At 38.8% G+C, this 27,679-nt stretch overlaps 1 protein-coding gene across 1 annotated transcript; it reads left to right on the top strand.

Annotated features, from left to right (window-relative positions):
* Nucleotides 1-1,747: 1,747 nt before the first annotated feature.
* On the top strand, nucleotides 1,748-27,678 carry lcmt1 (leucine carboxyl methyltransferase 1; the record flags this gene model as incomplete). The annotated part of the gene is made up of 10 exons (XM_073827862.1): nucleotides 1,748-2,103; nucleotides 2,406-2,497; nucleotides 2,588-2,709; nucleotides 3,678-3,754; nucleotides 10,324-10,385; nucleotides 10,491-10,593; nucleotides 18,061-18,181; nucleotides 18,259-18,360; nucleotides 27,438-27,529; nucleotides 27,651-27,678. Coding segments are annotated over exons 1-10 (885 nt in total), but the record flags the coding sequence as incomplete, so codon positions are not given.
* Nucleotide 27,679: the final 1 nt, after the last annotated feature.

The following is a 27,679-nucleotide window of genomic DNA, read 5'->3' as shown; positions in this document are numbered from 1 at the left end:
AGCTCCGGTGAATAGCGGTGCTCGTTTCATGTCATTCCGTGTTGCAACTGCTCTCATAAACGGAGTGAGTGGTGTTTCCACGTATGCCAGCCCGTGACATCTACGGGAGAGAGTGGAAGTGCATGGCAGCGGAGTAATCACTCCATCCGTGACGGGTACTGTGTGTGTGTTTCACAGCTCAGATGAGCGCAGCTCCAGGCTGATCATGATGGCATTAATGTGGACACAGGGGCTGACTCAAAACCTAGGGCGCTGACTTTGCAGACAGCATTATGGAGCGTCTGTCATATCTAAAATGCTGCCTTTGTAGGCAACCCCAAAGGTTTTGAGACGCAGCCTACCAAGACTACGTAGAGTGCAGTGCCCACTCATATTACCTACTGGGATGACCATACTCCCTGTATGGACTGTAGGAATTTTACAAAACTGTCCTTAATTATTCAGTTTCAGTTAAAAGTTTTTTCCCATGTCTCTTTCTTTTATTTTCCATTCACCTCGTGTTACTTGTTCGCGCCACACTGCTTATTTTATATATTGTCTACAATCACTGTTTATGCTTTGGAAATACTGTGAAAGCTGAAAACAGTGCTAATAATTAAATAAAAATCTTAAACTCATTGGGGCTTGACAGCTAACTCACGCTGATTTGATTCAATTCAAATCTAACGTATAACTTTAATTTTCTACTAACGTACACGTACTTTTCTAATTTTATCTGTGCATAACAGATTTAAGTTTATATAGTAATAGCCCTCAGATTCTTAATCTCTAATTTCTATAATAAATCTGAAGCTAACGGGACATTTTCCCGTTATCATTTACATAACCAATGCAGGGGTTTATCATTATTGTGAACAATAATATAAAACAATGACTTATTTATAAAAACACTATTTTGTGATTTGCAGCATCATAAGCGTAAACATCTGTACATCAACCAATGTGAATGTTACACATAAATGTGCATTTAATATACTGTCATGCGCAGTGAGGTCTCCTCGAGATGTATTATGGGAAAGCTCCGTAAGCGGAAGTCGATGTAAACATGTGATTGTCATACTACATATACATTCAAGAATTGTCCAGAATGGTATATCAATCAGTTTTATGTGGGTTCCAGCTCACATGGGAATAAGGGGAAACGAAGAAGTGGATAAATTAGCAAAACAAGCTTTACAGAAAGAAATAATAGAAATACAAGTTCCATTAAGTAAATCAGAGATGAAGGTTTTAATCTGGAGTAAATTGATAGAAGAATGGCAAGTAGAGTGGAGTAATGGGACAAAGGGTAGATTCCTTTACAGCTTATTAAACAAGGTAAATAAAAACATAAAGTGTATAGGTAAGTCAAGGAAAGAAGAGGTTATCTTCAGCAGAATATTATTAGGGCACTCAAATTTAAATAGCACACTTAAAATAATAGGGAAACACCCAAATGGATTATGTGAACACTGTAAGGTTGAAGAAACAGTAACTCATGTATTTCTTGATTGTAGAAGATATGAACAAGAAAGAGGTCCAATGATAGAAGAAATAAGAAAGAATGTAAATCAGGAAATAAATTTTAAGGTTCTAATAAAATGGGCAAGCGAAATAAATAGTAAAGTATTCTTTGATTTTATTAGAAAAACGGGTTTGGTAAATAGATTGTGAAACTCTGTTCCACACTCCGGAGCAGAAGGTGGCGGTAATGCACCTATTTAAGTTGGTTGCCAACCGCCGTTAAAAACCAAGAAGAAGAAGAAGAAGAACATGTGATTGTCAAACGGAGCGCTTGGTCCAGTTTTGCTTCTGTTATGCGGCTGTGAAAATCAATATGCTTGATTCAAATAAATGTGCTTGAAAAAATATTTTACAAATCTGTTGATAACCTTGGCAATGAAGTATTGAATCTTAGACTGCGGCGTTGTTCGAAACTCGCTCAGTTTAGCTAACATTTAGCATTTGTGTTTATACGAACACAGTATGTGTATGTAACGCAGTGTTTATCAGCATTGCTTCAAATCTGTAAGTGTTCATGGCATCCAAACAGCCATTTACAGATTCTGACACTGCTGATGAAGCAGTCAGAGCAACTTGCGACGATGCGTCGATATGCAAAAGGTACCACAGCGAACAGTGATAAATAATAAAATTATTAAACATGATATACTGTGTTTGTAAGTACTGTTGATCCTCAATGCAGTGTTATTGAGCATCCTATGTATCTCCAAAATGGAAGAAAATATACATATGTTGTGGTTATGCACATTGTTATTGATATGAATAGCTATATATAATGTTACTTAAATTATTCCGTAAAATAAAATAAAATATTTTTGTTCAAGAGCAACGCTGTAGTTTGTTATTGACCTTATAATAATCATTTAATATTTCATATAACTGGATTTTATTTCGTTCTATAGGTTTGCTACCAGTAAAGGTTACTGGACTGACCTCTACGCCCAGTATTTTGTGAGGCAAATAGGTGAACGTAAAGCACCTGAGATCAACAGAGGTAAGATAGATTGTTTAAATATCTCCCCCTGCTGGTTAATGTTTGCATCTGCGTTTAAGCAAATTCGCTTTTGTTTTAATCATGCTGTAGGTTATTATGGACGCGTCCAAGGGATGAATCTTCTTATTGATGCTTTTCTAAAGAAGACCCAATGTGACTGCCAGGTGGTGAATCTTGGGGCAGGACTGGATACTACTTTTTGGAGATTAAAGGTTGTTTTTTAAATTAATTTCACATTTAGCTATTTCGAGATTAAAAAAGAAGACATTATATACAGTACCAGTCAAAAGTTTTTGAACAGTAAGATTTGTAATGTTTTTGAAAGAAGTCTATTCTGTTCGCCAAACCTGCATTTATTTGGTCCAAAGTACAGCAAAAACAGTACAATTTTGAAATATTTGTTATATTTAAAATATTGGTTTTCTGTTTGAATATATTTAAAAATGTCAATTATTTGTGTGATTTCAAAGCTGAATTTTTAGCATCATTACTAATGTCACATGATCCTACAGAAATCATTCTGATTTGCTTTTTTGATGAATAGAAAGTTCAGAAGAACAGCATTTTTCTGAAATAGAAATCATTTTTTACGTTATATATAAATATAAATGTCTTTATCATCACTTTTGATCAATTTAAAGCATTCTTGCTCAATAAATGTATTAATTTCTATCATTTCTTTCCCCCCAAAAACAAAAAATTATACTGACTCCAAGCTTTTAAATTGTATATAGTGTATAATGTTACAAAAGCTTTAAAAAATGTTAATATATTAACATTTTTTAAATGTTAAAAAAAAAATTAAATATTGATGATAATAATAATAAAAATGTTTTTTAAACAGCTGGAGTAATGATGCTGAAATTTTAGTTTTTATCACAGGAATAAATTACATTTTAAAATATATTCAAATAGAAAGCAGTTTTTAAATAGTACAAATATTCCAATATTCCAGTATAATACAATATTACTGTTTTTACTGTATTTTGGATCAAATAAATGCAGGTTTGCTGAGCAGAAGAGAATTCTTTAAAAAAACACCTTACCCTTAAAAAACTTTGACTGGTAGCATATGTTTTTAATAAGGAATAAGCTGTATTCTTATACAGACTGCAATATTCTTGATAAACAATCAAAGTATCTTATGTTTACTAAGTATGTGTACTTTCTTAATTCTTAGGATCAAAACATTATGCCAAGAAAGTTCTTTGAAGTCGACTTCCCAATGATTGTTGCCAGAAAAATACACCACATCAAGTAAGGCATTTTTACTCTTATAATATTATTACTGTTATTAGTTTCAGTAAATTGCTTTTTGACATTAACATGAATGATTTTGGATGCTTAGCATGTTCTTTTAGTCATATTCCTGTAGAGGGAGACAGTGTCTCAATTTAGTAGTTTCTAGGACCCTCTGTCTAAGTATATCCACCCTCCAAAGCAATGGCTGGATTGTATATCTGTCATCTAATTTGTAAGTTATCAAATTTGATCTGTCCTTCCGTGCTCTTTATCATTTTAAAGTACCCCACTCGAAATAATACTGTTCAACACCTCTTATTTTTTTGCTAAGAAAACCACAGTCAGAGGAAGTTGCTGTAGATGTGGCTGTGCAACATACACAATACTACATTTACAATAAGCAGATGCTTTTCATTGCTTTTTATACAAAGCGACTTACAAAAGAGGAACATAAGCAATTTGTCAGAGAGCCAACAATATTCATAGCCTACAATGCTAGGTTCATTAGAAAGCTAGGCTAGGAAATAAGCTACAGTGGAGGTGAAATGCATATACGGTGTCTATAGAAGCTCATCATACCCTGTGAAAACCTTTACCTTTTGTTACCTGGAAAATAAAATAAATTAAGTCTTAACTTTTTTGTGCTGCATGTACACGTTAAAACCCTCATTAATAAAGTAAAAATATCAATAAAATTATGTAGGATTATTAAAAATTAATCAGCCTGGTTTGGTAAAGTGATCACCCCTTTAGAGTATACCATTATAAACTTGCTCAGGTGCAAGCAAGCAATTTTCAGATTAAACACCAGGCTAATTGCCCCATTGGACATCAATAGTAGTGGTGTTGATTACTTCAGAATAAAACAAACTGTTTCTTGAAGATTCCACTGTTAGTAGTTCATGGTATGGCAAAGAGTTCACCATGGTTTGGAAAGTGCTTTTTTTTTTAAAGACCTCCAGGATAAAGTTGTAAAAAGTTAGGAGAAGGCTACAAAAACATGCCGTCTGTCCAAAGTGGATGACAAAGCCAGGAGAACATTGATAAGAGAAGCTACCAGAAGGCCAAAGACAACAGGGCTCTATTTGACTGCTTAATGTGATTTACAGGGGGATTTTGTTTTAACCTTTGTAATGGCATTTTTCTAAGTTTATTAAAAGTATATCATCTTATGTCAATTTTGTTTAAATTCTATATTTTAAACCTTTCTAAAATTTCTAATTAAAATAACAGAATAAGATCAAGTAAGAAAAGAATAAGTTACCAATCAAATGAAATCAGTATTAACAAAATCAATTTGTACTCCAGAGGTGGCACAGAAGAACACAAAAGTGGCTTGTGTATTTTCATATGTTTAATGAAGTTCAGAGGTGGCACGAGTGCAATCAAATTCATAAATTCATGTTGAGATTAATGTTTTAAATATAACATTTTTGAAAAAAAAAGATAGTTAAAATTTAGTCTCAGCCTCAGAAGTCACGCCCACGGAACGTTGGCTAAACGTCATATGGTACACTTAACTGGAAACACTTCAGGAATGTCGAAGTCGTCATCTGATTAGTTGAATTTGACTGGATTTCCGGGAGACGCGAGTGTCGCGTTTATTTTCGGTCCGCCGGGAAACAAAGCGCAGACGGATTTACTCGGCGTTTTGCTAAAAGGTGCTTATGCAGACGCCATTGTTGTTATACACATTTGCGACGTTCGCGAACAAATTACTGACTTACTGCTTGTTCTCCCTCTTCTTCGTTATCTTTCAATGCTGGTTATTTCAATGACTGACTTGTAGCACGCCAGTCTGTTGTTGTGGGGGCATTTCCACGCACCGAAACGTGACGCTGAACGAAACGAACTGTGATTGGTTGTTTGACATGTCGGTCAAACGGTCTTATGGGCGGGCCTTGGCCAATGAAAGCTACCATGAATTCCAGACCTTCAGCCGTCAGTCTGAAGGTCTGGCTACGCGAGACTAGTTAAAATTAAAACTAAATCTGCCAGTAGGTGGCTGCAAGTCACTGATTTAATAATTGAATCATATCATTCATTTAATTCATTTGAATGGCTGATTCATTCAGGAATAAAGCAAGTGACTGTTTTTATGAATGGGAAATTGAATCATTTCACTGGGTTAGTTTAAAAACGCACATTCATTCATAAACGAAACAATGCTGTTTTTGAATGGATATGCGCAGCAGCTCAGTTGTGACTTGTTTCAGACTATTTTTGATGATGAAACAGAGCAAAATTGGGCAGTAGTGTTATGGTCAGACAATGTAAGTCACCTAATATTACATTTTTGTTTATTTAACTGTTGTATTAAATCAATATCTCATTTACAAACTCCCTTAAAAATCATTAAAAGCTCTCACTCATCTTAGTTCATCGCAATCTCACAAAGTTTCATTATAATCAACAAAGCTCTCTGCTCTGCACAATCAATCTCTTATTTACACCTTGTTTATTTAAGTATTCATGAGATACAGTATCTCACAAAAGTGAGTACTCTTGTGAACCTCACATTTCAGCAACCATTTTATTATATCGTCTCAAGGGACAATACTATAGAAATGAAACTTGGATATATTATAGAGTAGTCAATGTGCAGCTTGTATAGCAGTATAGATTTAGTGTCCCCTGAAAATTACTCAACATATAGCCATTATTGTCAAAATAGCGGCAACGAAAGTGAGTACACCCTAAGTGAACTTGTCCAAAGTGTCAATATTTTGTGTTAGCACCATTGTTATCTGGTACTGCCTTAATCATCCTGGGCATGGAATTGACCAGAGCTGCACAGGTTGTTGCTGAGATCCTCTTTCACTCCTCTATAATGGCATCACGGACCTGCTGGATGTTAGACACATGGTGCTTATCCACCATATGCTTGAGGATGCCCCACAGATTCTTAATAGGGTTCAGGTCTGGAGACATACTTGGCCACTCCATCACCTTCAGCTTCCTCAACAAGGCAGTTTGTCATCTTGGTGGTGTGTTTGGGATCATTATCATGTTGGAGAACTGCCGTTCAGCCTAATTTCTGGAGGGAAGGCATCATGTTCTGCTTCAGAATGTACAGTACATAATGGAATCCATGTTTTCCTCAATGAACTGCATCTCCCCAGTACCAGCAGCACTCATGCAGCCCCAAACCATGATGCTACCACCACCATGCTTGACTGTAGGCAAGACACAATTTTCTTGGTACTCCTCACCAGGGAATCGCCAACCAAGTGTATCTTAGTCTTATCAGACCACAGGACATGGTTTCAGTAATTCATGCTCTTGGATAGGTTGTCTTCAGCAAACTGTTTGCGGGCTTTCTTGTGAGCCAGCTTCAGAAGAGGCATCCTTCTGGGACGACGGCTATGCAAATTGACTTGTTGCAGTGTGCGGGGTATGGTCTAAGCACTGACAAGCTGACCTTCTACTTCTGCATCCTTTAAAGCAATGATGGCAGCACTCATGCATTTGTTTTTTGAAGCCAGGTTCTGCACCTGACGCACAGAACGAGCGCTCAACTTCGTTGATTGACCCTTGCAAGCCCTGTTCCTAATGGAACCCATCTTGGAAAACCTCTGTATGACCCTGACCATTGTAGTGTAAATCAGTTTCAAGGTGTTACTAAACCTCTAATAGTCTTGGCCATCGTTGTAGAGAGCAACAATTCTGATTCTCAAATCCTCAGAGAGTTCTTTGCCATGAGATGCCATGTTGAACATCTAGTGGTTAGTTTGAGAGAATTGTACTTAAAGCACCAGATCTTAACTGCTCTAATACAAGATACACAAGTTTGTATGGCCCTGTCAAGCAGAAAAAAACATAAACATGATGAATAGGACATGTGACTTAGCATGGTTAAACAACGTACTGCTGTTATCACTTAGGGTGTACTCACTTTTATTGCCAGCTATTTTCACAATAATGGCTGTATGTTGAGTTATTTTTTTTAAAGAAGACAGTAAATTTATACTGCTATACAAGCTGCACATTGACTATTCTTAAATATATCCAAGTTTCATTTCTATAATATTGCCCCTTGAGAAGTTATACTAAAATGGTTGCTGAAATGTTTGGGGGTGTACTAATTTTTGTGAGATACTGTATGTTCGTGATGCATTACTCAATGTTGCAAAAACACATAAAAACAGCACAAACACAAATATGCTAATCGGGTCAGTTGCACATGGTGCTCCTAAATATTTTTTCATAGTCACACACAGTTGTTTTCAGTTGCAAATGCGAGTGAAATGGTCATACTGTAAAGCCCTGGGCAACTTTGAAGGACTTACAAGGCTTAATGGCTGGGTCTGGTCTGTCTGTGCATGTGACAACTATCTCCTAAGCTTTACACAAAGCTGGCCTGTATAGCAAGGTGGCACGGAAGAAGCTTTCCTCGTTTGCGCTTTGAAAAAACCCATTTGGAAGAGTGTGATACCTTGTGGCAAAAGATGCTATGGTCTAATTAAAACCAAAATTGACTGTTTTGGACTGAAGTCCAAGTGCTATGTTTGGTGAAAAGCAAACACAGTACACCACCCAAAACACACCAAACCTATTGTGAAGCATGGGGGTAGCAGCATTATGTTGTGGGGGTGTTTCTTTTCAGCTGGGACTGGGCGATTGGTCAGATTTGAAGGGAAATGGATGCTGCCAGGTACATCCAAATTCTTGAGGAAAACCTTTGTCCTTTTGCTTACAGCTAAAGATGGACAGGTCATTCACCTTCTAACACAACAATGACCTTAAACATACTGCCAAAACAACAACAAAATGGCTTAAGGATCAGAAGGTGAATGTTCTTGAGTGACCAAGTCAGAGCCCTGACTTAAATCCAATCGAAAATCTGTGGATGGATTTGAAGAGAGCAGTCCGTTGGCGCTCACAACAGAATTTAACTGAACTTCAGCTATTATGCAAGGATGAATAGGCAAATATTCCCGAATCAAGGTGTGCAAAGCTAGTACAGACATTTCCAAAAAGAATGATGGCTGTATTTAAAACAAAAGGTGGCTCTACGAAGTATTAAAGAAGTAGTTCACTTCCAGAACCAAAATTTACAGATAATGTACTCACCCCCTTGTCATCCAAGATTGTCATGTCTTTCTTTCTTCAGCCGTAAAGAAATTATGTTTTTTGGGGAAAACATTTGAGGATTTCTCTCCATATAGTGGACTTCTATGGTGCCCCTGAGTTTGAACTTCCAAAATGCAGTTTAAATGCAGCTTCAAATGGCTCTAAAACGATCCCAGCCGATGAAGAAGGGTCTTATCTAGTTAAAAACGATCGGTTATTTTATAAATAAATTGACAATTTATATACTTTTTAACCTCAAATGAACTGTATTCCAGTTCAAGACAGTTAGGGTATGTCGAAAAACTCCCATCTCATTTTCTCCTCCAACTTCAAAATCGTCCTACATCGCTGCAAAAGTACCGACCCTGTGTTTACAAAGTGAACATGCAAAGAAGGTCAAACGCGACGTAGGGCGATTTAGAAGTTGGAGAAAATGAGATGGGAGTTTTTGACATACCCAAACTGTACTGAACTGGAATGCAGGCAGAACTAGACAAGACAAGCATTTGAGGTTAAAAAGTATATAAATTGTATTTTTTTTTTAAAAAGAACCGATCGGTGTGCTAGATAAGACCCTTCTTCCTCAGCTGGGATCATTTAGAGCTCTTTGAAGCTGCATTTAAACTGCATTTTGAAGTTTAAACTCAGAGGCACCATAAAAGTCCACTATATTGAGAGAAATCCTGAAATGTTTTCCTCAAAAAACATAATTTCTTAATGACTGAAGAAAAAAAGACATGAACATCTTGGATGACATGGGGGTGAGTACATTATCTGTACTTTTTTGTCCTGGAAGTGAACTACTCCTTTAAATCAAGAGGCTAATGACTTTTCCAACCCTGTTATTCCAGATTTTTTTTTGTTTTTTATTAATTTGCAAAGCTGTTGTGTCTTTTCTTTCATTAGTTTGATAAAGTAACTATTTCAAAGGGTATGATGTTTTTTCTATAGGCACTGTATGTGCCTTGGTGAAAGAGTGTGTATGTAAGTGATATAGAATAGAAATACATTCCGTGTGCAGAAGGAATTGCGTAATACAATGCAATTTGGCCCTCACTGCATTAGATAACAGAATACCAAAGTGTCATCTGCAAACAAATGATACTAGACCTTTTCCCACAACCTTTTTTGCAGTTGACTCTGTGTTGTATAAAATCAGTTCCTTTTAAGTTCACATAAAAAGTGTCCACGTTTTTTATTATGTGTCCATTTTTGAGTTTTGAGGGATGTTTAGAATTCAGGATTCAAAGTTTCACGTGGACATTCTACAAGTTGTGAGATGATAAAACATCACACAGCCTTTGAAGATACAAATCTGATAACTGATAATGATCAAGAGTACTTCCTCCAAGTTGTGTGATGATAAAACGTGAATGTCTTTAAGAATATAAATCTGATAAACGATAATGATCAAGAGATAAAAATAATGGTTTCAATAAAACATTTGAGTAATGGTTAACCATCTACTGTATCTATCTATCAATCTATTGATTTATCGATCTGTATTACAGGACGAAACCTCCACTATCGAAACCTTTGATTGAGACCCACTCCACTGATTCACTCCTTCTGGGTATTGAAATCAAATTATGATGTTTACAGAGCATTTTACTTTGCTGTCGTGTAGTGATCTTGTTCACTGTAACCTTTCACATGTTTAACTTTGTCTCTTTGACAGATGGTCACAGCCTGGACTCGGATAGATATTGTATTATCGGCGCTGATCTAAGAGATCTTCCAGCTTTAGAGGAGAAGCTAAAAAAGTTCCAGATTAATCCAGAGTACGTACTTTAACGTCACAACCTTGGCTGAGTTAACTATAAATTCAACATTTTTTCCTTTTTTTTTATTGTACCACATTTTTGTGATGATTTGTCAACATGGTTATCAAAGTAGATTATATAGTTATGTAGATTATAAGTGCAGTTACAACATCAGGATGAGCCTCTCTTATCTTTATTGTGATGCACAGGTTTGTCTTTCTGAAAGGTTCACATGTTTAATTTGTTGCCTCAGTTACCTTTTACATAATGCAGCAACTGAAGTTAACGGTTGGTGGAATGTTGTTTATCATAACAACAGGATGTTGAGATTTAAAGGGATAGTTCAGCCAGAAATTAGAAATTTGTCATTAATTAATGTCATTCAAAACCTCTTATACCATTTATCTTCATAACACAGATTAAGATATTTTTGATGAAATCCAAGAGCTTTCTGACCCTGCATAGACAGCAATGCAACTACCATGTTCAAAGCCCAGAAAGGTAGTATTGTTAAAATACACTAACGGTCAAAAGTTTGGGATCAGTAAAACTTGTCTTATATGCTCATCAAAGCTGCATTTATCTGATCAAATATACAGAAAAAAACTGTAATACTCCCAAATAGTATTACAATATAAAATAAGGGTTTTTATTTTAATATAGTTTAAAATATAATTTATTCCTGTGACGCAAAGCTGAATTTTCATCAGCTGCTACTCCAGTCTTAAGTGTCACATGATCCTTCAGAAATCATTGTAATATGCTGATTAATTATTGGAATGATCAATGTTGAAATATATTTTTGGAACCTGTAATTCTTTTTTCAGGATTCTTTGGTATATAAGAGTAAAAAAGAACAGCATTTATTGAAAATATTTCAAATAAATGCTGCCTTGATGAGCTTATAAACGTTTTTAAAAACCATTCAAATTCTTTTGATCCCTGAACTTTTGAATGACAGTGTAGTTCAGCGTAGTAAATCTTTTCTAATAATGTAAATCTATGCTATTTTTATTAATTTAACACATCCTTGGTGAATAAATGTAATAATTTCTTTACAAAAAAGAAAGAACAAAAAGGTACTGACCCCAAACTTTTAGATGGTAGTTTATATTTTGTTAAAAACCATTAAAAATCTTTCTGATCCCTGAACTTTTGAGCGGCAATATAGTTCAGTGTAGTAAATATTTTCTGACAATGTAAATCAATGCTATTACTTTTTATTAATTTAACATCCTTGGTGAATAAAAGTATTAATTTCTTTAAAAAAAAGAAAGAATATGAATGTACTGACCTCAGAATTTTTGATGGTAGTTTATATTGTTAAAAAGATTTCTATTTTAAATAAATGATAAACCTGTAATTCTTTTTTTCAGGATTCTTTGATGAATAAGTTAAAAAGAACAGCATTTCTTGAAAATATAAATCTTTTCTAACAATGTAAATCTATGCTATTACTTTTTATTAACTAACACATCCTTGGTGAATAAAAGTATTAATTTCTTACAAAAAAAGAAAGAATATGAATGTACTGACCTCAAAATTTTAGATGGTAGTTTATATTGTTAAAAAAAATTCCATTTTAAATAAATGATGGTTTCTACTTTTTATTTGTTAAAAAATCCTGGAAAATATTAAGCAGCACAACTGTTTTCAACATTAATAATAAATCGGCATTTTAGAATAATTTCTGAAGGATCATGTGACACTGAATACTGCAGTAATGAAGCTGAAAATTCAGCTTTGTATCACAGGAATAAATTACATTGAAAATATATTCACCTTGAAAACAGTTATTTTAAATGAAAATAATATTTCACAATATTACATTTTTTTCTGTATTTTTGATCAAATAAATGCAGCCTTAATGAGCATAAAAAACTTTTTTTTTTTTTTTTTTTTTAAACATTAAAAATCTTTCTGTTCCCTAAACTTTTGAGTGGCAGTGTAGTTCAGCGTAGTAAATCTTTTCTAACAATGTAAATCTATGCTATTACTTTTTATTCATTTAACAGCTTTTGTGAATAAAAGTATTAATTTCTTACAAAAAAGAAAGAATATGAATGTACTGACCTCAAAATTTTAGATGGTAGTTTATGTTGTTAAAAAAATTTCCATTTTAAATAAATGATGGTTTTTACTTTTTATTTGTTAAAAAATCCTGGAAAATATTAAGCAGCACAACTGTTTTCAACATTAATAATAAATCGGCATATTAGAATGATTTCTGAAGGATCATGTGACACTGAATACTGCAGTAATGAAGCTGAAAATTCAGCTTTGTATCACAGGAATAAATTACATTGAAAATATATTCACCTTGAAAACAGTTATTTTAAATGAAAATAATATTTCACAATATTACAGTTTTTTTTTTGTTTTTTTTTGATCAAATAAATGCAGCCTTAATGAGCATAAAAAACTTTTTTTTTTTTTAACATTAAAAATCTTTCTGCTCCCTAAACTTTTAAGTGGCAGTGTAGTTCAGCGTAGTAAATCTTTTCTAACAATGTAAATCTATGCTATTACTTTTTATTCATTTAACAGCCTTGTTGAATAAAAGTATTAATTTCTTACAAAAAAGAAAGAATATAAATGTACTGACCTCAAAATTTTAGATGGTAGTTTATGTTGTTAAAAAAATTTCCATTTTAAATAAATGATGGTTTTTACTTTTTATTTGTTAAAAAATCCTGGAAAATATTAAGCAGCACAACTGTTTTCAATATTAATAATAAATTGGCATATTAGAATGATTTCTGAAGGATCATGTGACACTGAAGACTGCAGTAATGAAGCTGAAAATTCAGCTTTGTATCACAGGAATAAATTACATTGAAAATATATTCACCTTGAAAACAGTTATTTTAAAATTGAAATAATATTTCACAATATTACAGTTTTTTTTGTATTTTTGATCAAATAAATGCAGCCTTGATGAGCATAAGAAATGTTTTTAAAAACCATTCAAAATCTTTCTGATCTCAAACTTTTGAGCAGCAGTGTAGTTCATGTAACATCAGGGGTTCAACCTTAATTTTATAAAGCTCTAAGACTATTTTTTGTGCACAAAGAAAGCGCATGTGTGGTGCTGCTGATGCAGGAGCCAGCATTCTGATGTAGAAACCGGATGCGCTGTGCCTTGTTTGCAAGCAGAGGAATACACAAGCATGCATTGTGGTACTCTCGTAAACAGGCGTTGAAAACACGAAAGAGAAGAAATTGTTCAACTCATTATTTTGTTATAAAATAAAACTTGAACCACTGTCACATGGACTATCTTAAACAATGTCCTTCCTATCTTTCTAGGCCTTGAACATAGTAGTTGTGTTGCTGTCTATGCAGGGTCAGAAAGCTCTTGGATTTCATCAGAAATATCTTAATTTGTGTTTTGAGGATAAACAAAGGTCTTATAGGTTTGGAACAACATGAGATTGAGTAAATAATGACAGAATTACATTTTTTAGCTGAACTATGCTTTTGATTTGATTTACTAGAAAGCTAATTTATTGATTTTGTGAATCCTAGACAGGGTTGATCCATCCTGTTTGGCATCCCAACAGGAGTTGCACACATCTGTTGTTTTGTTTTCGTGCATCTCTACTGATGCCCCTGACGACAATAGTACACTCGGGAGCATTTAAAGTTTCCTCAGATGCGTCAATAAGTACACGCTCTCTTTGATGTGAACTGATGAGACCCGATGGAAGCTACCGTTATAGAAGGTGTATGACATCAATGCCATCATTTCCAAGGTCCCTCACCTTGAGTTTTTTTTGTTTTGTTTTGCGTTTTTGGCAGCTTCCTGTTCAGTCCACCCTATCGTGGCGTCTTGATGTTTGCCAGCTTGTCTGCAAATCCCATCAGTGTCTCCGATGCTGAGTACAAAAAAAAGTCTGGAAAGTCTATTGTCATAGCACGCAAACCACTTCAAAAAAACGCGATTTCCTGCTATGTACTTTCAGATATTACCATAATGTTTTCAGGAACAAAGTTCTTGTTTTGCTTTATTGCTGAGCTGAACAAATTGTGATGTTCTCGCTAGGGGGGAAAAATCTTTTTTTTTTTAATACAGGAAATGTGATTTGGTAACAAGATTTGATTTAGTTAATGCATTAGGTACACTACTACAGATTTTTTAATGTTTTTTAAAGAAGTCTCTTCTGCTCACCAAGCCTGCCTTATTTGATCTAAAGCTCAGTAAAAACAGTACAATTCAAAACATTTTTTTACTATTTAAAATAACGTTTTTTTTTATGTGAATATATTTTAAATTTGATTTATTCCTATGATTTCAAAGCAGAATTTTTAGCATCATTTTACTAGTCACATGATTCTTCAGAAATCATTCTAATATATGATTTGCTGCTCCAAAAACATTTATTATTACTATTATGTTGAAAACAGCCGAGTAGAATTTTTTAGGTTTCTTTGATGAATAGAAAGTTCAGAAGAGTTTATCTGAAATAGAAATCTTTTGTAACATTATAAATGTCTATATCATCACTTTTGATTCATTTAAAGCATCCTTGGCAAATAAAAGTATTAATTTCTATTATTTTTTCAAAATTTTTGAAACTTTTGAATGGTACCATGTGTAATGTTACAGAAGCTTGTTATTTCAGATAAATGCTGATCTTTCTGTTCATCAGAGAATTCTAAAAAAAAATTACTCAACTGTTTTAAATATTGATAATAATAATAATGTTTCTTAAACAGCAAATCAGCATATTAGAATGATTTCTGAAGGATCATGGGACACTAAAGACTAGAGTAATGATGCTACAAGAAAATGTAGCTTTGATCAATGAATAATTTACATTTTAAAATATATTCAAATAGAATTTTAAATAGTCATAAATATTTCAGAATTTTGCTGTTTTTGCTGTACTTTGGATCAAACAAATGCAGGCTTGGTAAGCAGAAGAGACTTTAAAAAACATTAAAATCTTACTGTTCAGTTTGTGGCCTGTACAATTTTTTTAGTTTTTTTGACATAAGTCTCTTATACTTACTATTTACCATTTACACGTTTATCTTATTTGATAAAGTAAAAAAACATAATATTATTATTTAATACATTTTCAGGTCACACAAACCTTCAAAAATCATTCTAATATGCTGATTTTGTGCTCAAGAAACATTTCTCATTATCAATATTGTTGAAAACAGCTGTGCTGCTTACTATTTTCATGGAAACTGTGGGGGTTTTTTTACAATAAATGTGGCTTTGATCAAGGAACAAATTACATTTTAAAACATATTTAAATAGAATTTTAAATAGTACAAATATTTCAGAATTTTACTGTTTTTGCTGTACTTTGGATCAAATAAATGCAGGCTTGGTGAGCAGAAGAGAGTTTTTTTGCTCAGGAAACATTTCTCATTATCATTATTGTTGAAAACAGCTGTGCTGCTTACTATTTTCATGGAAACTGTGATTTTTTTGACAATAAATGTACAGTCGTGGCCAAAAGTTTTGGGAATGACACAAATATTAGTTTTCACAAAGTTTGCTGCTCAACTCCTTTTAGATCTTTGTTTCAGTTATTTCTGTGATGTACTGAAATATAATTACAAGCACTTCATACGTTTCAAAGGCTTTTATCGACAATTACATGACATTTATGCAAAGAGTCAGTATTTGCAGTGTTGGCCCTTCTTTTTCAGGACCTCTGCAATTCGACTGGGCATGCTCTCAATCAACTTCTGGGCCAAATCCTGACTGATAGCAACCCATTCTTTCATAATCACTTCTTGGAGTTTGTCAGAATTAGTGGGTTTTTGTTTGTCCACCCGCCTCTTGAGGATTGACCACAAGTTCTCAATGGGATTAACATCTGGGGAGTTTCCAGGCCATGGACCCAAAATTTCAACGTTTTGGTCCCCGAGCCACTTAGTTATCACTTTTGCCTTATGGCACGGTGCTCCATCATGCTGGAAAATGCATTGTTCTTCACCAAACTGTTGTTGGATTGTTGGAAGAAGTTGCTGTTGGAGGGTGTTTTGGTACCATTCTTTATTCATGGCTGTGTTTTTGGGCAATATTGTGAGTGAGCCCACTCCCTTGGATGAGAAGCAACCCCACACATGAATGGTCTCAGGATGCTTTACTGTTGGCATGACACAGGACTGATGGTAGCGCTCACCTTTTCTTCTCCAGACAAGCCTTTTTCCAGATGCCCCAAACAATCGGAAAGAGGCTTCATCGGAGAATATGACTTTGCCCCAGTCCTCAGCAGTCCATTGGCCATACTTTTTGCAGAAGATCAATCTGTCCCTGATGTTTTTTTTTTGGAGAGAAGTGGCTTCTTTGCTTTCCTTCTTGACACCAGGCCATCTTCCAAAAGTCTTGGCCTCACTGTGCGTACAGATGCGCTCACACCTGCCTGCTGCCATTCCTGGGCAAGCTCTGCACTGGTGGCACTCCGATCCGGCAGCTGAATCCTCTTTAGGAGACGATCCTGGCGCTTGCTGGACTTTCTTGGACGCCCTGAAGCCTTCTTAACAATGCAGTGGAAAGTTTTTTTCGAGATTAAGTTCATTTTCATGGCAAAGAAGGACTATGCAATTCATCTGATCACTCTTCATAACATTCTGGAGTATATGCAAATTGCTATTATAAAAATGTAAGCAGCAACTTTTCCAGTTTCCAATATTTATGTAATTCTCAAAACTTTTGGCCATGACTGTAGCTTTGATCAAGGAACAAATTACATTTTAAAACATATTTAAATAGAATTTTAAATAGTAAAAATATTTCAGAATTTTACTGTTTTTGCTGTACTTTGGATCAAATAAATGCAGGCTTGGTGAGCAGAAGAGAGTTTTAAAAAAAAACATTAAAATCTTACTGTTCAAAAATTCAAAACTTGTTAAAGAGTTTGTGGTCTGTAAGATTTTTCTAGTGTTTTTGACATAAGTTTCTTATACTTACTATTTACCATTTACATGTTTATCTTATTTGATAAAGTAAAAAAACATAATATTATGATTTAATACATTTTCAGGTCACACAAACCTTCAAAAATCATTCTAATATGCTGATTTTCAGCTCAAGAAACATTTCTCATTATCATTATTGTTGAAAACAGCTGTGCTGCTTACTATTTTCATGGAATAATTTTTGACAATAATTTGATGAATAGGAAATTCAAAAGAACAAACTGTTTCAGATAGAAATCTTTTTTTTTTTTTTTTAATAAATTTTCTTAAAAAAACAAAAACCTACTAACCCCAAACTTTTTTTTTTTTTTTTTAATGCATTAAATAATGGTAATTTATATATAATTGTGCATTGTTAGTTCATGGTACCTAAAGATTTAATGCTATTGTTATAGAATTAAAAAATGTTACCCATAATTCATAGTTAAATTTAGCCTCCGTTTAGAGGAAGCGTAATCATAGGATGGGTGTTGTAAAGAAACACTTCCCCACCATTGATATGAGCTGCTTAGCATTCCTTTATCTGTGTATTCCACCCAGGTTACCCACTCTGTTTCTGTCCGAGTGTGTACTTGTGTACATGACCCCTGAGCAGTCCTCCAAACTGGTGCACTGGGTTGCAGACACGTTCCCCACAGCCATGTTCATTAACTACGAACAGGTGAGTTCATTATGTTAAACTTCATTATTACAGTCATGTTCATTTGTCTGCACCTCTAACCATCCAGATCTTTTCAGGTGAACATGAATGATCGCTTCGGGCACATCATGATTGAGAATCTGCAGAGACGGCAGTGCAATCTGGCTGGGGTGGATGTGTGTCGGTCTCTGGACTCTCAAGTATGACACTTTTATATTTAGGGCTAGCAACTTTCTAACTCTTTATTTATAATGGACTTCAGTGATATTGTATAGCTGTCATACTGTATGATTTTTGTATTCCATACAGTAAGACAGTGTCTTTCAGTGTACAATCAAAACATTAGACCGGGTTGTACTTGGAATGCAAAGTTGTTTTCCTGCTCAACATACAATGGGTGATCAACACTCAGGAAAACAGAGCAGTTAAGCTCAAGTCATTGTTTACTGCGGCCAACGCCAACACTTAAGTCTCACAAGCAGTATCAGCGTAAGACTCTCAAGGTTAACACCACCATGGTGGCCTTCTGTAGACGCCTCAAAATATCTGCTCAACATGGATTGAAATTTAAGTTCAGATTGAAAATGTGATAGTGTTTTTGATGATAGTATGTTATTTCAGTTTCATTAATATATTGTGAACCATACTTTTTTTTAATAGTTTTTTTTTTAATTACCAGCATGATGACCTTCAGTAGACACCATAAAATATCTAGTCAACATGGCTTGAAATTTGCGTTTAGATAAAAATATGGTAGTGTTTTTGATGATAGTATGTTATTTTAGTTTCATTCATGGATTGTGAATGATACCTTATTTTAATATTTTCTGTTTTTAATTTAATTTGAAAGATTTACTAATTATTATTTTGTACCATCATGATGACCTCCTGTAAACACCTCAGAATATCTGATCAACATGGCTTGACATTTGCGTTCAGATAGTAGTGTTTTTGATGATAGTATGTTATTTTAGTTTCAGTAATATACTAATATAGATTTATTGTTATTATTTTGAATTAGTTCTTATTTAATTTAATTTAATTTTTTTTATTTTAAGTTTTAGTAATTTGTGCCATCAAATTTGCATACAGATTGAAAATATGATAGTGTTTTTTGATGATAGTGTGTTATTTTAGTTTCATTAATATACTAATATAGATTTATTCATATTTTGAGTTAGTTCTTATTTGAATATTTTCTGTTTTCATTTCAATTTTTACGTTTTAGTAATTTTGTACCACTATGATAACCTTGTGTAGATGTCTCAGAATATCTGGTCAACATATCTTGAAATTTGCGTTCAGATTGAAAATATTGTAGTGTTTTAGATTATACGATGTTATTTCAGTTTCATTATTGTGAGCCATACCTTATTTTAATATTTTCTGTTTTTATTTTATTTGTAAAGTTTTCGAAATTTATACCATCATGGTGACCTTCTGTAGACGCCTCAGAATGTCTGTTCAACATGGATTCAAATTTGCATTCAGATTAGTTTTTGATGATAGTATGTTATTTCAGTTGAATTTATATAGTAATATAGATTTATTCATCATTTGAGTCAGTTCTAATTTGAATATTTTCTGTTTTCATTTAAATTTTTACGTTTTAGTAATTGTTTTAGTAATTTTTGTTCCACTATGGTAACCTTCTGTAGACGCCTCAGAATATCTGGTCAACGTTGCTTAAAATTTGCATTCAGATTAAAAAATATGATAGTGTCTTTTGATTATAGTATGTTATTCCAGTTTATTTCATGTATTGTGAACCATGCCTTATTTTTTTTCTTTCGGTTTTTCTTTTCAATTTAAAGATTTTATAATTTTGTACGAGCATGATGACCTTCAGTAGACACCATAAAATATCTAGTCAACGTGGCTTAAAATTTGCGGTTAGATTAAAAATATGCTAGTGTTTTTGATGATAGTATGTTATTTTAGTTTCATTAATATACTAATATAGATTTATTGTTATTATTTTAAATTAGTTCTTATTTTAATATTTTCTGTTTTTTTTTTTTTAAGTTTTAGTAAGTTGTACCATCATGGTGACCTTCTGTAGATGCCTCAGAATATCTGGTCAACATGGCTTGAAATTTGCGTTCAGATTGAAAATATGCTAGTGTTTTTGATGATAGTATGTTATTTCAGTTTAATTAATGTACTTTATTAATATTTTTAATTAGTTCTTATTTTAATATTTTCTGTTTTTATTTTAGTTTTAGTAATTTGTACCATCATGATAACCTTCTGTAGACACCCTAGAATATCTGGTCAACATGGCTTGAAATTTGCGTTCAGATAGAAAAAAATGTGGTGTTTTTGATGATAGTGTGTTATTTTAGTTTCATTGATATACTAATATAGATTCAGTAATTATTTGAAATAGTTCTTATTTGAATATTTTCTGTTTTCATTTTAATTTTAAAGTTTTAGTAATTTGTACCACCATTGCGACCTTCTGTAGACGCCTCAGAATATCTGGTCGACATGGCTTAAAATTTCTGTTCAGATTGAAAATATGGTAGTGTTTTTGATGATAGTATGTAGTTTTAGTTACCCCTTCAGTCGAATCACTTCGACGTTACATTGGGATCTCGCCTGAGAGACCGATCACCTCTGAGCCTTATTAAAAAGGCCAATTGAAAATTGGCGAGTGGACGTGCGCGCCGGCCACGCCCCCGTACATACGGGTATATAAGATGGCTGCGCGCACCACTCAGTCAGACTTTTGCTTTCAGAGCCGATGTGTCGAGCCTCTAAACAGCCGAGAAGAGTTCTTCAGAGTTCATGCTCCCTCCTGCTGCTGCGCTGCCATAACTAAAAGAGTGTTTCACAGAAAGAGCATTGTTTGGCAGCCGCCAGCGCGGTCCCGCGGGCGGCCGTTTTCACGGCCATATAAAGCCTTTTTGCATTCCAGCGAGCAGCCCCGGCGAGTGCATTGCCCCGCGGCGCCTCCCTGGGCAAACCGGGATCACAAAAGAGCAATTTCTAGCGGCCGTTTTAGACGTTCTTTTCAGGATGTCTTTTCGGCCGTGCGTTTCTGGATGTGGTAGTTTCCTCTCCTCAGCGAACGGACATGAGCGCTGCCTCACGTGTTTAGGCTTTGAGCACACTGGGGTGGTGCTCATGAATGGTTCATGCGGTGAAAGCATGACCATGACCACGCTGAAGTCCCGCCGCTCGTTCGCGAGCTGGCTCCCCCCGCCTCCCTCCCGTGGTCAGCCGTTGAGCCGCCTATGCTCTTCGGCCACCGCGGTGGAGCGCGGGGGGGGACATTCAAATTACAATAGACAGCGTTCCGCCGGCTCAAAAAGCCCTGCGGACCTCTCTATCTCAGCGCGGTCCCGTTGAGTTTCCGCAGCAGACGCTTCCCCGCCTGGCGGGCTGAGCGTCTCCTTCGGTGCTCCTGCAGAGGATGAGATGTCTGTCACAGCATCAGAGGGAGAGTCAGACGGTGACACATCTCTTCCCGCGGCGCGGCGCCCACCCTTGGTCGCTGCCCCCCTGGAGGTTGATGTCGAACTGTCGGCTATGCTTCTCCGGGCAGCCGGGGGGGATCGGTTTGAAGGTTCCTCAGGGGCCCGGCCGATCCTTCTAGGCTGGACGACTGGTTCCTGGGGGGGGCCCGGCGGCAGCGCCGCGCTCCCCCCCGGTCCCGTTCTGACCGGATGTGCATGAGGAGCTGACAAAATCTATGGCGCCCTATTCATTTGACGCGCTCTCCAGCTCCTCTCCCCTCGCCACTCTCCATGGCGGGGCAGCCAAGGGGTACGTGGCGGTCCCCCAGGTCGGGCGCGCCATCGCGGTGCACCTTTGCCCGCGGGCGCGGCCGCCTGGTGGGGCCCTCCGCGTCTCCCTTTTAGGGCATGTGAAATTCTTCCGCCCTCATCGGCTGGGCCTTTTCTGCGCCCCCCGACACGCTGCCCCGCACTGCAGGCCATGGCAACACTGCAAACAAAAAAAAAAGAAAGTGCCAGGTGCAAGCACCTTAAGGCCTGCACGAGAGTGGTCCTGACCAGGGGGTACTTGAAGAACTCCGCGCCGCCACTGACTTCGCCCTTCGGGCTACTAGGTCGCGGCGTGTCCCCTTGGTCAGGTGATGTCCACCTGCGTGGTCCAGGAACGCCACCTATGGCTGACTCTGGCCCGGATGGCGGAGGCCGACAAAGTTCGCTTTCTCGACTCTCCCATTCCCCAGAGCGGCCTATTCGGCGACACCGTGAAGGGTTTTTGCTCAGCGGCGTCGAACGTATCGCCGGCCCCCAAAAGCCTGCGATCCTCCGCCCATCAGCATACCCCGTCGAGATGCCAGAGCAGTACGCCTCCCCGTCGTTCGGGCTGGGCATCTCCTCTGGCGCTCCAACGGTCCAGAGGCAGACGGAGGCCGTCCAACATATCCTGCCCCGCTGCGAAGTTACCATTCCGCCGCCTGGGCCCCCGCCTCCGCCTGCCCGTCGCCGAGGGCGTCCCCCCGCAGCTCCGTCCCCTGCTGAGCCACACGATCCAGGCTCGCAGCCGACGTCGAGCCGCCCGTGGGAGAGGGACGCCGCTCGCCTCTCAGGGTCCTGCGACGGAAGACCCTCGCAGGCGAGCTTCGAAGCGTCCCTGATGCGAGCACCCCCGGAGGTGGAGAGAGCTACTCTGTCGGCACTCCCGCTGGAAGCGGGACTTAGCCGGTCATTTGAAATCACAGAAAGACCCAGCCTTCTCACCTCTGGGGCCCCGGCCCCGAGTTTCCTTCCTGAGCAGCACTTCCACTCCTCGGAACCAGACTCGGGACCGGATGTCGCCAGCGCGGGAACCAGGGAAGTAGGTAAGCACTGCTTAGTGCAGTTAGACACTTCTCCAGGACGTTTATCCTTCTGGGTTTTGTCTCCTTCCCTGTCTTTCCCCAGGCTGCCCCACCACGGTCACGCCGGTCAACGTTCCCTTGATACCACTACACTGGTTGATACGGACGGTACGGCCCGGCTCCAGGCGTCCGCCCAGACTCACAGGTACCCCTTACATTCTTTATTCAGAAGCAGGTGTGCCTCTGTTCTGCCTGCGGAGGTCGCGTTCCTACTGGCGAAGGACGCGATCCAGCCTGTCTCTCCAGCCGGGACGAGGTCGGGGTTTGATAAGTGTCCTGACTTCACGTGTCCAGTTAGAGTGGTGGGTTAACATCCGCCCTGGATGGAGCTCTGTTCCGATCCCTTCTTAGGCTGTCGGCACACATGCTCACGACGACGCACATACAAGTATGTTTCCGTCTCCAGGGCTGGGTTGCAGCCATCTGCCTGAAGGGCACCCGCTGTCGCGTCTCGATCTTCCCCGGCGCACACCCCTTCAGTGGTCTGCCCCGGGGATCGAGCGCTCAGCGCGAGGTGCGTCCATTTGGCTAGTCCCTCTCCTTCCTGCCTTCTTAGGCCATGGGAGCTCCCCTGTCCCCTCTTCGGCAGACAGGTATTCGCGTCTTCAACCGTCTCTTCGACTGGTGCTTTACCAGCCCACTCGTGAGTTCCGTTGTGCGAACATTGGGACCTGGTGCCTCGGCACCCCCGCCATCTGGTTCTTCAGGCCAACCGAGGAAATTCGTTTCCTCGGTCGGGAGCCCGACTCGGTCCTCAAGACAGCCCGCCTTACTACCAAGAGCGCGCAGTCAGTGCTGTAGTTCCTGAGTCAATCAGGCACAACACAGCGGTTCTCTCAAACTGAGGCTCCTGGGGCACATGACAGCTCTAGCCGCTAAGAGCCGCTAAGCTTGTTCATGTGAGACCGCTTCAGCACGATCGAGTCCCATGATGGGCATGGCATCTCGGCCCACTCCGGACTGGCGTTTTCCCGCAGTTTGGCCGACAAGCCAGCCCGTGGCTTACCGCGGGTTGGGTTGCCATGTACGACAGAGGCTTACAGCCTCTCCATCTGCTCCCAGGGAGTACGTGGCAGATTTTGCTACTTGCCATTCACTTGAAGCAGGTAAACTCAACCGTGCAGCCTATCGGCTCTCACGGCAGTCCACCACCTGCAGGATGGCGACTCCACCCCGTGACGCAGCTAGTTTGGAGCATATCGGTAGGCCAGCCACATCCGCTCGCCCCCGATTGCTCTCATTACCAGCTGCCTCTTTCAGAGTAGCGCTGGCACTCAGCTGACCTCCGGGGCCCAAGTACGCCCTTCCCCAGCGAGCCTCCTTGCACAGACTCTGTGCAAGTCCAGGGAGGACGAGGAGTAAGTCTGTTGGTTGCGCTACAAGAATGGCCCACCCAGGCTCAGGTCTAGTAACCGTTCCCTCGCGGCAGTCCCTCCCTGTAGGGCACGGGATGACACCCAGACCTCTCCGGCCTTCGCAGGCCGTGATACAATTATCACTCAGTACCGAGCTCCCTTGACTAGGCAGGCTCGCACTGAGATGAGGTCTATTTGCTGGCTTTCCACAGAGTTACACGGTTGCAGTATGCTTCCCTTCCTGCAGGAGAGTTGAGCGCAGACTGTCCCCTCACTCTAAGTATATGCCGCTGCTTCGCCGCATATCACATGCAGTAGATGGAGCTAAGTAGGTAAGCATTCACTGGCCGTGAGGTTTCCCAGAGGTGCCCAGAACGCACCCCACACCCTCTTGGGGCCTTTCCGTCACCTTCAGAGCCGCGGGACGCTCCAATTGAGCCACTGGCCTCAGTCGAGCTAGCATTCCTGTCATCAAGACAGCGCTCCTGACCGCCCTGGCTCCCGTTAAGAGGGCAGGAGACCTACAAGTTTTCTCTGTCAAGTAACGCCTCATACCCTCTGGGACCCCCCCGTCGCCCTTCGGGGCCGCGGGGTGCTCCTCAGGAGCCTCGGGCCTCAGTCGAGCTAGAATTTCTGTCAGTAAGACAGCACTCCTGACTGCCCCGGCTTCCTTTAAGAGGGTAAGTTACCGACAAGCTCAGGTTCCTCAGAGGTGCTTAGCACGCACCTCATACCTCGTGGGCCTCCCCGTCGCCTTTCAGGGCCGCGGGTCGCTCCGTTGGAGCCACGGGCCTCAGTCGAGCTAAAGTTCCTGTCATTAAGATAGCGCTCCTGACTGCCCTGGCTCCCATCAAGAGGGCCTACAAGCTTCTCTGCCAGCAAAGTGTGTCGAGAATTCGGGCCCGGCGTTCTCCACGTTACCGTCGAGACCCCGGCTCGGTGCCCAAGGTCCCCACCACGCCTTTCCGCGACCAGGTGGTAGACCTGCAAGCTCTGCTCTGGAGGAGGCAGACCCAGTCGTGCGATGTAGTGTCGTTAAATATGTGAGACTGAATCACTCGGCACTTCAGCCGCACCAGCAGCTTCATCTGCCTCGGGATTCGCAGAAAGGGAATGCTCCCCGAACTGAGGTTGGCTAAATGGTGGTAGATGCCCCTCCCTGTTATACCCAGGGACAGCCGTGATCCTTGGTTCATGGCACCTCACCAGCAGATGTAAAAATCGGAAGCTGCGGGCTGGGCGACACCCTACCTTCGCTTGGTTCTCCAACCTTGCGTAGAGGCCGTTCTCCCGTGTCCTAACTTAGGGACTTTCAGGCGAGCGGGAAGACCGGCTGGTGTCGGCTTGCTGCGCCATTCCCACGTGGATCCGTGCGCTATTTCCCAGTATGTTCCCTCCGGCGAACCCTGGGTCCTCCTGCCCCGCAGTCAGGGCTAGGCGCGGAGTAGTCCTGCACTGTGATCCTGCCTGGGTTTCCTTCGCCCCGCAGGTTGTGGCTTAGTTTTTTATTATTCCAGCGGAGGAGACCGCTGTTTCCCTCGTATATCCCCAAAAAACTTTTTATGGATATATTGAATTATTCTTATTCCACATGTAAAATTTCATGTGCTCCGCCCCCCCAACCCATGCTTCAGTACAACTGGCATCCCTGGAGGGGCCCCCTTATTGGGCCCCAGGGCGTTGGGAAGGTTACGTTACACTTCGCCTGCCGGCACGTATACTTGTCAGCACGTGAAGCTGTTGCGTAACGCGGCGTCAGGGTCGTGGCCTTTTCCATGGGTTTGTTCCCAATGTAACGTCGAAGTGATTCGACTGAAGGGGTAACGTCTAGGTTACGAAGGTAACCCTCGTTCCCCGAAGGAGGGAACGGAGACGTTACATTCCCCTGCCACGCCCCTGGCGTCGCGCTGACGCCGGGCTCTCCCGGCTCTTCAGCAAAAGCCTGACTGAGTGGTGCGCGCAGCCATCTTATATACCCGTATGTACGGGGGCGTGGCCGGCGCGCACGTCCACTCGCCAATTTTCAATTGGCCTTTTTAATAAGGCTCAGAGGTGATCGGTCTCTCAGGCGAGATCCCAATGTAACGTCTCCGTTCCCTCCTTCGGGGAACGAGGGTTACCTTCGTAACCTAGACGTTTCATTAATGTATTGTGAATCCTACCTTGTTTTAATATTTTTAGTTTTTATTTTTATTTTAAAGTTTTAGTATTTTTGTACCACCATGATGACCTTCTATAGATGCCTCAGAATATTTGGTCAACATGGCTTGAAATTTGTATTTAGTTTGAAAATGTGTTAGTGTTTATGATTGTAGTGTTATTTTAGTTCCATTAATATACTAATATGTGACCCTGGACCACAAAACCAGTCTTAAGTCGCTGGGGTATATTTGTAGCAATAGCCAAAAATACATTGCATGGGTCAAAATTTTAGATTTTTCTTTTATGCCAAAATCATTAGGAAATTAAGTAAAGATCATGTTCCATGAAGATTTTTTGTAAAATTCCTACTGTAAATATATCAAAATGTAATTTTTGATTTGTAAAATGCATTGTTAAGAACCTAATTTGGACAACTTTAAAGGTGATTTTCTCAGTATTTTGATTTTTTTGCACCCTCAGATTCCTGATTTTCAAATAGATGTATCTCAGCCAAATATTGTTCTATCCTAACAAACTATGCATCAATAGAAAGCTTATTTATTGAGCTTTCATATGTTGTATAAATCTCAGTTTTCTAAAATTTAACCTTATGACTGGTTTTGTGGTCCAGGGTCACATATATATAAAATTTTAATATTTTCAGTTTTCCTGTTAAAGTTTTAATAATTTGTGTTTTTGTCATTTTTATATTTTTTTTAAATTTCTATATAGATTTGATTAATTTTAATTTACATTTCAGTTATACTTGAAGTTAACCTGTACAATAAATATAAATATTCACAATTAGCTAAAATAAAAATTTTTATATTACATTTTATTTCAGTTAACGTGTTTCAAGTAACTAAAATCAAATATTTGAAATGGTTTTAGTTAATGATAATTACTCTATTGTGTTTTTTCACAGAAGGACCGTTTTCTATCAGCAGGCTGGGAAAGTGTAAACTCACTTGACATGATGGCAGTCTACAGCATGCTTCCTCAGGAAGATGTAGCTAGGTACACAAGCCAACACTCAAGTACAGTTGTAATCAAGCGTGTATTTATAACTGTACAACCTGTGCCAGGAAAGTTTGAGATCGGAATCTCTACAGTGACGTTCTTTGTTTTACAATCGCAGAATCGAGCGTCTAGAGTTTTTAGATGAAA

This window comes from Garra rufa, chromosome 22 (genome assembly GCF_049309525.1).
Source record: "Garra rufa chromosome 22, GarRuf1.0, whole genome shotgun sequence".
Lineage (NCBI taxonomy): Eukaryota > Metazoa > Chordata > Actinopteri > Cypriniformes > Cyprinidae > Garra > Garra rufa.
This window is presented reverse-complemented; position numbering and strand designations above follow the sequence as displayed.